Below are 16,185 nucleotides of genomic sequence, written 5' to 3' on the forward strand. Positions count from 1 at the left end.
CAATTCAGCCAGTAGATGGCAGAATTACCTCACTGTTTTGATTCAACAAGAGAGACGCTACTACATGTAAAAGAATAATCACCGATGATCCAAGGGCTAGACACTTGAAAAACCCTCTCATGTTTCATACATACACATAAATATTTGAACTAAGAGTCCTCATTTATTCCAAAAAATAAATTATTTCCCTGGTGAAATCAAAACAGTAGCATGAGTTTTGTTCCACCTGCAGGATGCGTTTGATGCGCTGTCTCTGTGGGTTGTCGCCATCATCACTGTCCAGCTGGCGGTGAGGATAGCAAATAAGCTGCAGCAGCCGTTGGGCCTGAATGTTTACCAGCACAGGGTCCTGGAGGGCACTACTGTCCTCGGACAGAGACTTCAGGCAGCGCTCTCCAACCCATTCCTGCAGGAGCAAACAAGAGGGAACACAGGTGGAAACAATAAAGATGATTATAAATCCATCTAGCCTGAGGACCAGTTACAGCACCTATATTTTATGAGCAATAATTTGTAGGGATAACAGAGCTTAAGATATAGAATCATCTAAACTCAGGCATAACAAAAGTTTATGCGAAATGGGTAGGTGGCAATAAAAATAGAGAGAGGGTTTATTACTCAGGATCAGAACTGCACATGCCAGAGCCTTGCTGGAAAATGTGTCTCAAGTTCTTTAAGGGCTCAGGGCACGTCCAGCCCTCAGAGCAACCATCAGCTCCATCTCTTTCTGGCCTTCACATCCATGTGTCATAAGTAACATCTTCTGGAGTTTTAGTGGTTAGAGCACATTTCACATAAACGGCAATCCGACTAATGGCCTTTGGTGCATGTCACTCACCTCTCTATCCTCTCCCTATCGCCTCTCTGCCAAATACGTATTAAAATAAAGGCATAAAAAGCCTTTATTTATTACATAAATATATAAAAAGGATAGCTTATATTAGTGGAAAAGAGCACTGGCAAAACTGACTATGGCAAGCAAATTGTGCTCTGCTCTTCTGAGTGGAAAGCCATTTGTCTCTCTCATAAGTTATCTAAGTGCTTTCATTTTCACATTTTCCATTTCATCCTGACTGCGTTAACAGTGGTACTGCAATTCATTTCCTCCATATCATCACCTCATTTCAGCTCAGAGACTCACCTGCTGGCAGATCGTCTTCAGAACGTACTTTGCATACACATCTAGACTGGCTGTTTCTATGGAGACATTGCGTCCCTCAGATATGTCGTCAAGGCCAGCGGGGTGTGACAGCCCTGAGCCTCTTAGCTCAGCATCACCTAAAACAAGAAGAGACCAGTTAAATCAACCAATGAGATAGACCAACTCAGTGAAAACTAGATTTTTAGGAAACAGGCTCTGACCATAAACTTATTAATATGACAGAGCTACAAAGATGCTAACCCAGCATGAAGACAGCTTTAAGGACAGCAAATACTGCTCCAACAACAATGCTGTTCTGAGAGGCAGCAAGAAGGTGGCGATCACAAGAAGACCGGATACCCACTGAAGATTTATCTGCAAAGTCAAATTACCAGGATGAGATGCAGAGTGACAATCAAGTTCAGGTATAAATGAAAAAGTATTGATGCAAGGGCTGTTTATTTTTTATGTTCATTACCTGATTTCACACCATCCTGGGGGACAGGGTTGCGCTGTGGAGTCTTAAAGAGGTGCAACAGAATCCTGCAGGTAAGTCTGGCCCCTGGCTCCGAGTCTTGCTCACTGCAGGCTGGAGGTTAGTCCAGACAAGCATTTATAGATCAGTGGAGTGACTTTTCATCACTTTACTCAGGTACACGTTGTTTTTCACAGGTTACATCATCTATTAGACCAAAGTCCCACTTAAATCTTGTGCTAGATGGGCCTCTAATCAGGCAGAATGAAAATGAATTTTCATGGAGCTGCTGTCATGAAAAGAGGAGTGAAAACAAAGCATTTATCACAAGCCAGAGTTGCTGGCATTTGGCATGTGTAGTTGTGGTATAAAACACCAAACAGCATGTCTGAATGAGGTTTTGTATCAAAGCTTGGAAAAGAGGCTCTTCACTGGCTATTGCACAAAGCATGTCTAGGTTTCATGGATCCAGATCAAATATGCCACATTTACTTTCCTCTCTGACAGAAGTAATAAATTACACAGAGGTTAGAGAGAGGTTCTCCTTTCTATGAGTGCAGCAACAATGTACTGTTCACTTCATATATTGAAAGCCCAATGGCCTGAGATTGTGATAATGGTTCTCAACCTTGGAGTATTTAGTTCTACATTCTGCGACTGAAGTGGACATGAATTAGGGGCTGTAACAGAAAATGGCAAAAAGTCTTGACCAAACTAAGCTTAAAGCTGATGGTGAAAAGGCATGTTGAAATAAGGTTGATTTAATAACACTTTTTTCCTGATTTATTTGGCAGTATATACTTCTGCATGCTTAAGGGTAAATAATCCTTACCTGCATTGAGGAGGGAAGGAATGGCCACACAGCGAACCAGATCTTCAAGGAGTAGGCACTGTCTCGCAATGAGAATGGCTACAAAGGTTGCCAGGGAATCATGGAAGGACAAATCACTAACCTGAAGGAGACAGGGCAGAGGTCGACTTTAAAATGAATTCTGTAGGTTGAGAATAGATGCTGCAATTTAGAGGACATGTAATTTTCTGGAAAGAAACTATACATTGAAGCAAGACAAGACAAATTATTTTCCAACTTACATCTACATTACAAAGTAAATCATTGAAGCCACAGTTGCCATTATTAGAGGAACAGCAGAGAGCCTTAAGGATGCCGAGCCACTCGGCACTCAGAGAGCGACAATACGCTGTCAGCTCTGCACACAGGATCCCAATGTCGTTGACCCTTAAAAGCACAGACATGAAATCAGCAACAGTCCAATAAAGAGTTAAGAACTGCAGCAGCCTGAGAGAAACAAGAAACAATTTTAACAAGAGTAAAACACCTCTCAGGGTCTCTGTGGTCCACACACACATCCATGAGCACATTGCAGACAAAGCTGTATCGGTTGGCTGGGCTGTCATTGAGGATCTTTCCCACCATGGAGTGATTGAAGTTGTGGGCTGATGGGTTGGCGATGGCCTCCATCATGAACACAGGATCCCAAAGCATGTTGGAATCAGATGGGTCGATGTTGCAGTAAATGGAGTTCTTCACTTTGGAGCAAAACTCACTGAGAGGACACAGTATCAGAGATAAGGCTGGTGTTGAAGAGGAAAAACTAAAAATGACATGGATTTTTTTGCACCAGCTTTTTACTACAAGTTTAATGTACTTTATGTACTGCTGGATTTTCAGGATTAACAGGAGCAACAAACCTGAGACCAGTACATAAAATATATAGCTACAAAATGAACACAAAATAAAGCATAGAATTCAGATTTCATTTGAGTCACTATTTGACATATTCCCTTGTCCAAAAAAAATAAAATAAAATAAAATAAAAATAAATAAATAAAAACATCAATCCTTTAGGGATTCGTTAGAAAGGTCCTTTTGTTGCTTTTTGATAAAGCCATGGAACCCATTCATTGTAAAACAGCGACATCATTCCTACCTGAAGATCTCGCCAAACTTGTTCTTCAGGTGACTACAGGATGTATAGAGGTCATACAGGTAAGCCAAGATGCAACGCTCCGCAGAGGAACAATCTGCCGGGTTGACACCTGATTTCACCACGATACGCAACCTGTGAACACATTTACCCACGTGACTCACCAGCAACGCCTTCTACTGCATGTTTAAAGGAGAACTGTAACATTTTAGTTTAGCTTATTTGATTTCTTGCTGAGATGCTCGTGACCAAGCCTATCTCTCTTATAACAATCCTGGACAAACAGTCCAACACATACTCCCTGGAAAAGCTACAAATCCAGGCTCTGGTAAGTTTAAACTTAGTTAGCTGGCTGCTGGGAAAAGCGTCGTATTCACCAGAAATAAAAATCTGTGGCATCAATATTTTTGTCTAAGTCTTGATAAGTACGGCAAATTAGATTTCCCAAACTATTAAGCTTTTACAAACACTTTCTAAAGATAAACTTGTATTAAATTGTGTTGATTTTAAGTGGGCTTTACATTAGGGCGCTCTATCTCTAAGTATTAAGGAATTCAAATAGTGCTTAAAACAAAAATTACTTTCAAACAACTTCAGAATTGAGCAACATCACAAAAAACTGAGAACAGACATTCAGGGAGAAAGCACCTTGTCAGCAGTCCTCAGACAATAAAAATCCCCATTGAAGATAGAGGAAAATCTTTGACTTGCAATTCCAAACACTCTTTTTACTACTTTAATTATGAGCTTAACTGATGTTTCTCTGCTAACAACCCTTTAGGGATGAGATCCAACTTCCATTCTAATTGACTTCACTATAATGACTATCAAACTATAAAATCCAAGTTTTTGGCCCCAAATTTTGTCATTTGTTGGCAATCATTACAGCTTATTAAATCACATACCCATCAAAAACTTGCGCTGTCTGCTCAGGATTGAGAATGAGGCAGGAATGGTATCTCCTCAACACAGCAACAATACACAGACAGAGGCTAGTGGTGTAGCTGCCCACCAGGCTGGATGACTTCAGCAGCAGCTCGGCTTCCACCAGACTCAACTCATTCAGAAGCTACAAGAGACACATAGTCAGTTAAAGTTTTACAGTGATGAGTAAAAGTAGATTCATCTGGATCTATCCATGTTAAAAGCAAAATTAGTGGTGAAGTTGTCTATACCTGAATAGCAAAGTCTATGAGGCCACTAATGTTCAGGGAATACTCCATGAGGTCAAATATGAACTGAATGTGCTGGACAAGAGGCAGGTGATACGACATCCCTAAGGCAAAGCTGGTGATCTGTTCCAGCACATTTCTAGACACCTGCACACAAAGTATTAGACATCATTAATATGCAAAGAAAAAGGAAAAAAACACAACCAGCCTTGGCTCTAAAACAATACACTGACACTGATATTTAGCATAGCTCTCTCTGTCTATGTTGTATATGAGTAGGAACATTCAAAGATAGTCAAAATATTCCACGAGCCACTAAACTGTTGTTGTTTTGGGGTAAAATCTGACAATCAAATCAAATCAACATCAAATTAAATTTTATGCTAAACAGATCACTTCATGTCAGCAGGTTTGACAATACAGGAATTAACCCTAATAATTAATAAATTTTTACTATCATTAGCTTGGCTTTGTAGAAATACTGGCTCCTAAGTACCATTGATCTTCTCATCTCATCTACCTTTTAGCAAGAAAATAAGCAAAAACAAAAAGCAAAGTTGAACATAATCAAACAGCTTTTGTCCTTGTGGGACCTTCTAAATCTAAATGCATTTCACACAGCTGTGACCCTGGGACTGCCATTAGCTCTTAAGCTCTAATCCACAGGAACATGTTCCTCCTAAGTACTTTGTCTATTGTCTTTTAAAATTAAACAGAGCATGTTTTAGTTGCACATTTCAGCCTGCTTTCCTAATGTTTAAAACGATTTAATTTAAATTCCTTTGATTAGTTTAATTATTATTCAATTTTATCAAATTTCACTCCTACATTACAATTTGCATGTTATTAATTTTTTGTCATCTGTTGTTTTCTTCATACATTTATGTGTTGTTGGGTTTTTTTCCATTTTGGTTTATTTATGTCTCATGTTTTGTTTTTCGCCATCTTCAAAGTCTTCATAGTTTTGCTGCCAATTTTCATTGCTCAGGCTGTGTGCAGCACATCATGTCTACCATGAAGAACAGGTGCTACATAAATTAAGCTGCTTTGCTTGATTGCCATTCGCTATACTTGAATTAAAAGCTATTAAAAATGCAAATGAAACTGTACTGGAATTGCAAATTATATTTGATCCTCTATGTAATATTACTGATTTTTTTTCCATTCTGGATTAGCTGCACTCCATGTTCCAACCTGTACTGTGTGAAATTTAAATAATTTATAATCTGCTGGGTTTTCAAGTTACAGCCATCCCAGTACATTATTTATTCAAATTGTATTCCAACACCTCACAAGAGAAATCAAATTACACTCAAATTAAATTTACACCTAAATGAATCATCTTGGGAGGCCTCTTGTTTTGGCTGCCAGAGTATCTGCACTGATGAACTCTCTTGACTGATGAGATCGTGTGGTTTTACCTGTGAGGTGACCTGGTGCTGGTCAAAGTGGGAGAGGTGCTGAAATTTGGAGAAGATATCTTCTGCAGTGGGAAAGGCCTCTGGCTTACTCCTCTTTCTCTTTTGTCCTTCCTCTCCTCCTGCATATGTGGGAAAAGAGTGGTGTGGGGGAAAAAAAAAGAGAGAAGAAGCAACTCATGACTGGTCAGTAGATTTCCAGTCTGTTGAGGAGATCAGCCATAAAATCAAAGTTAAACCAGTGGACTGGTATCTTATTTGCGATTTGAAACTTTGCTGCAAAAGACACCGCTGTAAGTGCAGCTAAAGAAAAGGAAAGTGGTACTTTAAATTTAAGAGAAACAGTTGTGAGCTAAAGGTCATGATGAGCTCAAAGGAGTGTGCTAAGCTGACACAAAACACTCAAATCGCTGCAATTATAACTCTGAAAACCTGAAAACCTTAAATCACCTTAATAAGGTCACATGTATTTGAGATAAAGTGCCTGTGAACAGATGAGCTATTAGCATAGAAATGGGGTGGAAAGAAGACTGAGTAATGCCATCCCCTGGGTCGATAAAGGAAAAAGCTTGTTCTCTTGAGAAGGGCATGAGAAAGGAAATACAAATGGAAAGTATTCAAGTAAGAGACTTATTAGGAGAAAAAAAAACAGCTGCAGTGTCCACAGTAAGAAATCAGAATTTGCATTTGTGTGAACAGTGTGTTATTAATATCCAAGTATGATGAAGCTCCTGCTTTGTACAAGGTAAAACATTATATTCAATGATGATATACACAGAGAAGCAGGAAAAAGATAGACCTAATAAATTATGCAACACTTACCTAACCCTAACCCAAACTTTAAAGCTATTTCATTGACTCAATTTTCATTCCTAAACATAAAAAGTAGGTAAAAGTAAATTGATAAAACTTAACTTTGAATGGCAGGCAGACAAACTGCTTGCCTACAGCTATGGTAATTGTCAATGTCAACTAAATGGCAAACGTAGGGCGATAAGCATCAGTCAAAAAGCTGATCAAATTGAGTTACCTGTTTCTGCTGTGCTTTTGCGGTTGAGCACCTTCAAGATGTCTTTGGTAATTTTCTTGATGGTGTGTCGTGCCTCATCTCTCAGTTTTCCCACACCGTAGAGGACCACTAACCGCTGGTTGCACTCATGGCTGGCACTTTCCTCCTAAAGGCAAAGACAAAAGGATAAAGATCATCATAAACTGGATACACTTGATGTTCGAGCAGCACAGTGAGAAATAATACAGATCAAACAACATTACGGGGGACAGAAGAGGGTTCCTGAGAGTTTACAGCCACTTAAAAAAAAAAAAACAAAAAACAAAAACTTATACTACTTATTCTTCATGACACAGTCACAAGTAGTCAGATTTTGTATTTCAGGACTGAACCTTTGCTAAAGTTCAGTTTAACATTATTAAAAAGCCACAGCTGCTTATTCATAAATACAATTTACTGGAATTTCTTTTTAAATCCCAAACTGAGAGAATTCTCACCTGAGGAATAGGGAAGTGAGTGGCGTACTGAATGTGCCGGGGTTGCTCGTAGAGTTGAGGAAAGGCCGGGTCCATGCCCTTGTCCTTGCAGCTGGCCTTGCTTTCTTGTTCAGGTGCTGGCTTTTCTGGGGAGGGGCTGCCCTTAGACTCACAGTGCATCGGAGGAGAGAACATCTGCAAGGTATAAGAAGGCTGAATTGAATCAAAACAAATTTCACAATGTGTGCTGTTCTGAAATGTTCATGCAACAATTGCTGGTTCTGTGAACTGTTTTTACCTCGTCAAAATTAGCACTAGAGTTGTGATCGATTTCCATTGACTCTGATAGACCAGTATCCTGTTGGGAAACATTAAACTCATGTTACCCTTTTACTCCACACTATTATTTTGTACTGCAATGAATGACTCATCACTCTCCACAACACTAAAAGCAGATGGCTCAAACATGCCTCCATCTTAACACTGCTGCCCGCATCCTGCTCTTTGCGTTCTGATTCATCTGAGGGCTCATCACTGGGGGAACGCGGGCGCGGCAGGTGGGAGTCAGAAGCCAGATCACCGCGGGAAATTAATGTGCACATGTAGATATTGTGGGAAAAGACGTCGTGACGGATGAGCTCACAGAAGAGTAGGACCAGGTTGGAGAACTCCACTCGTTCACTTTCATTCCCAGGCTCCGCTGCAGAAAGGAAAAGAGGATTTGAATAATTTAATAGTAAGTTTCCCATGCCAAAACATTTATAATAAATACACACTGGAAACTAAAAAACAGCCAAAAGCAAAGGGTGATAAACTTCCTGCAGTATTAGTTTGAGATAAAATTTGATACATTTGAGAATTACAGCCACAGGAAATGAGTGAGCAAAGAAAACCCTTACTGAGTGTTGGGGCCTGAGTATCAAGAAACTGCAGCAGAACCTCCTGAAAGACTGGCAGCGTGGCAGCTGAGAGGGAGCCGGATGACACAGAGCCCTTCTCATCTACCACCTCCGACTCACCACACCTCTGCAAACAAACACAACCTTTTAGCACTAAATGCAGAACCTTTGTTCAAAAAACTTTTATCTTGCACAATAATTTGAGTGTCCATTTTAGTCTACAGATTGCACAAGGCGCAAATTATGTATGAGAAATATTTAAAACTTTACTGTAATATTGCCAGACAAAAGGAAAATCTTGTTTCATAATATATTAACTGGAGCTCTGTGCAGTTGACTATCAAAGGTGGATATTTTCAGACATCAGATTACAGTTCCTGAGACTTAGACCCCACCATGGGGTTCCAAAATAAATCTGTGGGGGGTCAAAAGATGATTAAAGGAATAAGAGAGAAAAATATATATTTGTGATATTTGTTATATCTTTTCCAACTTTTCTCAAATGTTTGCTCATTTTCTGGTAACACACTGAGCATGTTTATCTCTTCTAAACTAAACAAGTCTTTTCACTCCAAATCTTGACAGGAAAACTGTGTTGGAACTTCCTGTAACTCAAAGACACACAGTGGGTAGAAACTTGTGATGCAGAGTCACAAGTTGATATTTCTGTATTTAAGGGATTACAAGTCAAGCAAGGAACAAATAATAGAAGACTGATGCTAAACATGTGGGGACACCAGTTAGTTCTCTGTGTAACAAGCAACAGAGACAAATGAAAATCGAAGGTCTACAGAGGCTGTGTTTCTTTTACCTCAGCCTCTATTTCAGCCTGTCTCTTTTCCAGCAGTTTGGCCACCACCATTGCCCTGTGTCTGCCAGAACGCTTACAGCAGACTGCCCACTCACAAAGCAAAGTCACCACCGCATCATCATCTGGTGACATCTGGACAGAAACATGCATTGTGAGACTTGGTGCCAGGAACAAAATGAATTATCTGTTCAGATTAAAATTTTTTGGCTCAGTTAACATTTCTGACAATGTGTATGTGATATTTTCATATTTCTGTTTGTGCATAATAAAAATAGAGAGCAGAGCACTTACTTCATGGCCATCTTTACTCTGTCCTGACCCAAAAATTCTGTTGTACAACGAATCCAGTGAGTTGTTAAAGTCAGATTTCTCAAAGCTGTGGTTGTCTAAAACCTCCAGAGTGTGGAGAACCCTTCCAATGGTGAATCCTGGCAAAAATGAGCTCAAACATGAGTCTTCCAAGAAACCTGTTTTTAATACTGCTAACAGGTATCTGCTGAGATATAGAAGCAGTTTCTCACCTGCTGTGGTCTCCTGGCACTTATCAAAAGACCACCTGAACTCCACTGCCTGGCCTCGCTCTTTAACTTGCTCCTCAATTTCTCTCAACTTTACACGGACCTAAGGTGAAAGAAGGGTTGAGAGACATCCTGTGAACTGATGTATAAAGGTAACCAAAAGCCAATGAGAAAACCCAAATTGAATACATAAACTACTGCCTGAATATCTGCACCTGTGTTTATTAGGAGACAAGTTTCTCCAGCAGGTTTAGGGGTACAAGAAGAACTGTCTCTTTCCTCGCAGTCTATTGCCTTGTCTTATTTTATCTGTTTCAGCCAGATTGTTGCCTGCTCTGAAGTAAGTTGGTTGCCTTCTCTCATGCACACTTACAAGTTATCGTGAAGTAAACACACAAAAGGATATACACTACATTGGTGCTGATTGTGGTACCTGCTGTGTAAAGGCAGTGTTGCCACCTGGCATTGGCAAGCTGGATGGGGCGATTGGCAGGAGGTCCAGAGGGGAACCAGTCTTATTTCTGCTGTCCGTCAGTGAGTAATGCCACACCAGAGCACTGGGACAACACAACACTATGCTCTGATGTGACAAGAACAGATACAGAAAACAAAGGAGAGGGAAAATAGAGCAGGTTAGTAATTTATTTTCAGTTTTGTGGTAGTATTTGAAAGATATTAATTAGAGCATAATGCATAAACTATCCCATATGTCAGTTAACATAAAGTGTTATACCTGTAACATACAGCTGAGGCCAAACACCAGAGGCCTGTGCTGTGGGCAGATAAAGAAATCTGTGAAGGGTGTCTGGGGCTGGTTCCCTCCTGCTGGCTGGGATGTCGGAGTTGGTGGCAAGGCGTTACCCTGCTGAGTCAAGATACCATGTGCTGGATGTCCTCCTGTGCCAGGGCCTAGGCTCCCATCACTTAGCAACAGGTTGAGGCGGCGTGTGCAGAAGTAAGCCAGTCTTCGTGACAAGTAAGCCGACTGTACAAATTCCCCTGAGTACTGCAGGGTGGAGGAGAGAGACACAGCATTACCCACAGCAGTCAGTGACCATTAACTTCAGTCAACTTTGGAAATAGAAACCAATCGAGAGGCCATAGAGCCCCAGAAGCCACTGTCAGCAAAGGTCAACGCCGCCAAAGTGCTGCGGATGAAGACCCACAGCGAGTTCGTGATAAACTGTTGACAGCTGCTGAAGCCTGTTGTAACCCGGAGCGGCTAGTGTGTGCAACTGTGTAGCAGTGTGAATTCTAAGTAGGTCTATGCATTTCCTGAATATAATCCATCAGTGCATAAGCGATGTATGAACGATGTGGAGATGCTGAGATAGTAGAGAGACAGTAAATCAATACAAGTGTATACCTGTAGTAAAAGGGGCAGAAGGAGTCTGAGAAGCTCATCTTCACCAGGTCGGACCTTCTCAAAGCACTCCAACACCCATGTCAGGAACTCATGTCTGTCTAGCATACCATCCTGAACACAAAAACAAAACTTCATCTAAATATCAAGTAGATGGAGAACTATTACAACCTTTAATGTCAAAATATAGAATTAACTTATTCACCTGAAGGAGTCAGGTTCATTAAATAGTAAATCATTATTATTTATTTCATAATTCACCCTCCACAAATGCCATGCGATTACTGTTAGTCAAAGAAAACATGTTACATGTTCATGTAAACCATGCAGGTTTTTCATTTACATTTGGCCTGTAATGTATGCTGTACATCTCATTAAAACTGATGTTCACTTGTTTTTAAAAAAGCTACACTAAATTGAGGGTTCTGCTGCTGGAAAGCAAAACACTCAACAACCAGAGGGAAAAGATTTTGCTTGATAGCTACATGTTGACAAAGTGCACCAATACATTCAACAAATATTATGCTTTCAGCACAGTAGCAACTAATCTAAAAACCGGAGATCCATTCCAGCCCATTACTATGAGAGCAGCACTGCAAAAATTAACAGGATTACTTGAACCCACTCAGCGGTAGACTTGAGAAAGGTAACCGACCTGAAACATGAACATGGCCAGCTTCTCGTTGTATTCCCACTGCTTCATGGCTGTCTCGACCTCAGCAGGAGTGGCTGGTAGTGGTGAGCTACAACCTTGACTGGGAAACTGTCTGTAAAACTCAGCCACTTTCTGAAGCTGCTCCCACAGGTACTTAGTAATTATCTGGGTCCATTCTGCATACAAAGAAACACAGGAAAATGCATTTCAAAATTCACAAAAAAAATTTAATAATAACTGGCACATATTCTGCTAAAATTTTTTTTTACTATACTTAACGTTCCACTGAAATAGGCCTTATTATTTTGAACCAAAGTCATGAGAAATAACCCTTGATTCACATTAATGCTTAAACTTGCTTACCTATACAAGGATCAATCACATGCCTCTTCTTGACTTTAGTTTCTGTGATGGCCGCATGATACGCACAGGTCATCTTGATCATCCACGCTGAACGCATGACAGGGACTGAGTACTTAGCCAAATATCCAAAAACCTCTTCCTTCTTGCTAAAAATTGGAACCTAAAAGAAGGAAATTTCACAGAATCAGTAATGCTGAGTGAAATAATGCATATATGAGGAATATTGCTAACAAAAGACCTAAAAAAGGACAACAAAAGGAAAAATGTACAATGCTTAAACCAAAGCAGTACACAGGACTTCTTAGGGGATTTTATTTTCACTCAACAAAATGTATTTTTCATCATAGTATGTTTTGTTTTGAAAATAAGAAGAGCTTGCATGAAGTCCATAGTTCCTATTGTTTTCTTGATATTGTTTCATCTGTGGTGTGGATAAAGCATCTGGAAAGAAATTTGGAACTACTGCAACTGTGTTGCAAAGTGACCTGTCAAAGGTATAACAGTACACTAAAGTCACGATTCGGTACATACTTTGGTTTTGAAATCATGGTTTTCAAATGGTAACCTTTTGGTAGAGAAAAATGCAAAAAAAACCCAACCATGATCTTGTTTTTAATTTCTTGTCAAACTAAAGACATAAAACTGTGAAAAAAATCAAAGATAAACATTATTCTTTTTCAATAAAAACATACCTGGTTCGAGGAAGGAAAATAATAAGAAGTAATAAAATGAAGAAAAATTAAAGTGCTGCATGTAGAAAATACTGTAAGCATTTTCAACTTTTAAGTCTCACGCTCCTCTGTGCTAAAGCTAGGAGTTAAAAAGAGCTGCCAGATGGCTCCACTATGTTGATAGTTAGATTAATTAACTCAAATTTGCTTGGGTAGCCCAAGCTCAGTGAGGCTGTTGGTGCTACATGCTAATTGAGGTTGCTAAGATGGCATGACAACAACATATGGGGCTTTGTGATTGTGTTCCATCAACCAAAGGAAACAAGGAGTGTCGAGTAGTTCCAATTTGTTTAGTGTGGTAATATTTTCAGTGCATTTGATGTGCGTGTATTCGTACCATACCATTATATCCCAAAAATCAAGTGATGGGCATTTTCCCCCCATTCTCTTTAAAACAATGCTTTTTGTTTTTACATTGATGTTATTGCCAGATGGGATTCAATAGAAAGCTGGCTTAAGGCAACTCTGCCTTGATGTCACTTTTTTTTTTAACCCTAAGACAACATCCATTTTTATATCGTTTTTGGGTCGAAACCAGCTTCTTAATGATCTACATCCAGCTCAATACCTATTAACTGAATTAACCATTAATTATTATTATTAACTATTATCCATCAACTGAAATTATTTTAGTCTCACTTGAAATTTGCCAGTTGGAATTGATATTATTCATATGCATCAAGAATGTTGGACGCTGGTAATACCCTAAAAAACACAAAGCCAGCCAAAGCAGACACCCTAAATTGAAGCAGATGGAAAGACAAATGCAGAGAAAACATCTCATATGTACATTTCTCCTGCAATTACCAGTTAAAGCAAAATGGGAAGAACACCATTTTGTGAAGAAGGCTTACATGAGGGTCTTACCTTTTTTGCCAGCTGTGTCAGGGGTTTAGTCCCAGCTAAATCCGTAAACCAGTTATTGATGGAGCTCTGTGACCTTGCTGTGACAAGCCAGAAATTATCCTTCTGGTTGACCTGTGGCTTACGCTTCCCTGTGTCTGGAAATGTGTTGTAACGCAGCTTCTCTGCAATGATGCTGCTGAAGTTTGAACTAATCTGCAAAGCATTAAGGGAAGCGTGTGACGGCAAAATAAATCACAAACACAAAAATATAACAGCCTGGTAGTTAAAGTACAGGCAGATTTGACAATGTCATATTTCAGGGGATATTTAAATTAATGAACATCATAAAACTGCATAAAACAAGCAATGCGTACAATATAGAAACAAAACAAAAAAGAGGAAATACACGACTAGGAAACTGACAATGGACAAAAGGGTTGGCTAAAATTAAAAGTGGATATAATTGCATCATTTGTCATCATTACCTTTGAGGGGTTAAAGTTGACATTTTTGGCACTGCCATGTTCATCACCAGAAACAGCTGGCTGGTTATTGAATCCTTGCTTCACATTCAGTGCAGTCAACTCATCCTGAAAAAAGGCACACATTTTCAGTGGATATTAATGTCAATAATGACATAATTACAATCATTTTCTCATGCTATCCCAGTTAGTAGATGATAAAAGGGAACTTGGGTGGGGGCTTAAGCGTGTTTGCTTCCACCAGCAAAATTCACTTTAGTATAATTAAATGTAATTGAGTCTTCATGCACAAAAAATATTTGCAGATATGGTGACATAACACCCCGGAGCCGAAGCAGCGAGTTTTTCATTGACATCAACACATTACCTTGGGTTAATAATAGATCATGAGCCAACAGCAAAACGCTGCTAGGCCAAACTCCAATTTTAAAAGCAGCCTCAGATGACTGAGCCTGAACTAAACTGGACCAGATCATGAAGCTTAGCTGAGCCGCTGTAGCAAAACATTAAGCTAACAAACAATTACCCCAGAAAAATAATACATTTAAGAAAATAAAAAAAAGAGGCCAGCGTATGTTGCTTCGCAGCCGTCTTGGTTTATTTCTGAGAGGATATAAACACCCAAGAGCAGAGAGCTGGATTAACAAACTGTGGTGGACTCTGGCGGACCGGTTCTTCATCAAATAAGCAGCCGAGCTAGCAAAGAATCTGACAACCGGGGGCCGTTCATTGTTGTTGCTAGGCCCGGGCCGACTGAGGAGGCTAGCTGAGGTTAGCCTGCTGCTCGTCTCTGCCTTTCCCTCCTCCTAACGCCACTCCCGGCTTTCACGAACCGGGCATCGTCAAAATCTGACCTCTTTTTGTTTCGGATCTTGAGGGTAAACGTCCGGAGGGCCCAGCCGGGGCCGCTTTAGTGGCCGGTGTTCGTAACTTAGGATCCCGAAGGCAGCCATCATCCAGCGGCATCACAGCCAGAGCTTTCCTCCTCCTCAGCAGCCCCGACACACTTCCGCCGCGGACTTCACAATAAGAGTCTGTTCTTCAATAATACTGCTGTATCTGAGCAAGTCCATTTATTTCACAAACACACATCATAACATACATCTGAGCTTATAACTATAATCATGAAACACTATTATCCTAAAGGCAATAAATGTTATTTCATTTAATTAATTTAATGTATTAAATAAAGCCACCAACCAACTGAATAAAGTAAACAGTGTTTGCATGATGAAGCCAATATATTAACTCAACCTGAGATGGGACACTTCAGAAAGAGATTTGAATTGTTCAAGAGTCAGGCATTTAAGATGGGTTTTGTTTTACATGAGTTTGTTAAAAGTTGTGATACTTCTCTCCTAAAGTAAAAATCTAGAAAACATTGTATCTATGATATTCCTTAAAAGGCAAATTTTCTTCAATTTCCATCTTTCAATTAACCTTTTATTGTCATCATTCCGAAATACAATGAAAAAAGCGTCAAATTAATATCTTTATAGAAGTGATAGGATTCATTTTCACAGTGAGATACCAGACTTGTTTATGTTTGCTAGCATATCTAAAGATTTTATCCAATAAACTTTATGAAAATCTATTCTTGATTCAATAAATTAAGTGTGAGACTCTGTAGTGCACTGTTAACACCGCGCAACTACTGCAAGTAGTCATATTAAAACAAAGAACCAAATGATGCGAATTAAATAGCTTCGAGGTTATTTATTATTAAGTTTCATTCATTATATCCATTACTGTTCAAGTGATGCAACCTATTTATGTATAAAAACAAAAAAATGTGAACTGTCAGTTATAACAATGGTTAAATTGATCAAATAGATATCAACTATTCATCAAGAAAGTCCAAATTATGATCGAATGGTCAT

At 39.5% G+C, this 16,185-nt stretch overlaps 1 protein-coding gene across 2 annotated transcripts in view; it reads right to left on the reverse strand.

Moving 5' to 3' along the window:
- med12 (mediator complex subunit 12) overlaps positions 1-15,294 on the reverse strand; it is a 22,254-nt gene extending 6,960 nt beyond the window's left edge. Inside the window, exons 1-27 of one of the 2 annotated variants that reach the window (XM_029512896.1) lie at positions 15,160-15,294; positions 14,309-14,413; positions 13,845-14,036; positions 12,247-12,406; positions 11,884-12,059; positions 11,232-11,342; positions 10,599-10,871; positions 10,299-10,445; positions 9,869-9,968; positions 9,639-9,775; positions 9,348-9,479; positions 8,537-8,663; positions 8,108-8,337; positions 7,936-7,995; positions 7,659-7,832; positions 7,183-7,327; positions 6,156-6,274; positions 4,738-4,881; positions 4,468-4,631; positions 3,566-3,697; positions 2,954-3,181; positions 2,709-2,853; positions 2,449-2,569; positions 1,620-1,730; positions 1,403-1,516; positions 1,142-1,278; positions 227-406 (exon numbers count right to left, since the gene is read on the reverse strand). In XM_029512896.1, the coding sequence (XP_029368756.1) occupies positions 227-406; positions 1,142-1,278; positions 1,403-1,516; positions 1,620-1,730; positions 2,449-2,569; positions 2,709-2,853; positions 2,954-3,181; positions 3,566-3,697; positions 4,468-4,631; positions 4,738-4,881; positions 6,156-6,274; positions 7,183-7,327; positions 7,659-7,832; positions 7,936-7,995; positions 8,108-8,337; positions 8,537-8,663; positions 9,348-9,479; positions 9,639-9,775; positions 9,869-9,968; positions 10,299-10,445; positions 10,599-10,871; positions 11,232-11,342; positions 11,884-12,059; positions 12,247-12,406; positions 13,845-14,036; positions 14,309-14,413; positions 15,160-15,261 (3,966 nt within the window). In that variant the 5' untranslated portion in view covers positions 15,262-15,294. Of the gene's footprint in view, positions 1-226; positions 407-1,141; positions 1,279-1,402; positions 1,517-1,619; positions 1,731-2,448; positions 2,570-2,708; positions 2,854-2,953; positions 3,182-3,565; positions 3,698-4,467; positions 4,632-4,737; positions 4,882-6,155; positions 6,275-7,182; positions 7,328-7,658; positions 7,833-7,935; positions 7,996-8,107; positions 8,338-8,536; positions 8,664-9,347; positions 9,480-9,638; positions 9,776-9,868; positions 9,969-10,298; positions 10,446-10,598; positions 10,872-11,231; positions 11,343-11,883; positions 12,060-12,246; positions 12,409-13,844; positions 14,037-14,308; positions 14,414-15,159 lie in introns of those variants that run through there. The other variant, XM_029512897.1, reaches the window with a different exon arrangement.
- Between the last annotated feature and the right edge of the window lie 891 nt (positions 15,295-16,185).

The sequence above is a fragment of the Echeneis naucrates genome, chromosome 10, assembly GCF_900963305.1.
Source record: "Echeneis naucrates chromosome 10, fEcheNa1.1, whole genome shotgun sequence".
Classification (NCBI taxonomy): Eukaryota; Metazoa; Chordata; class Actinopteri; order Carangiformes; family Echeneidae; genus Echeneis; species Echeneis naucrates.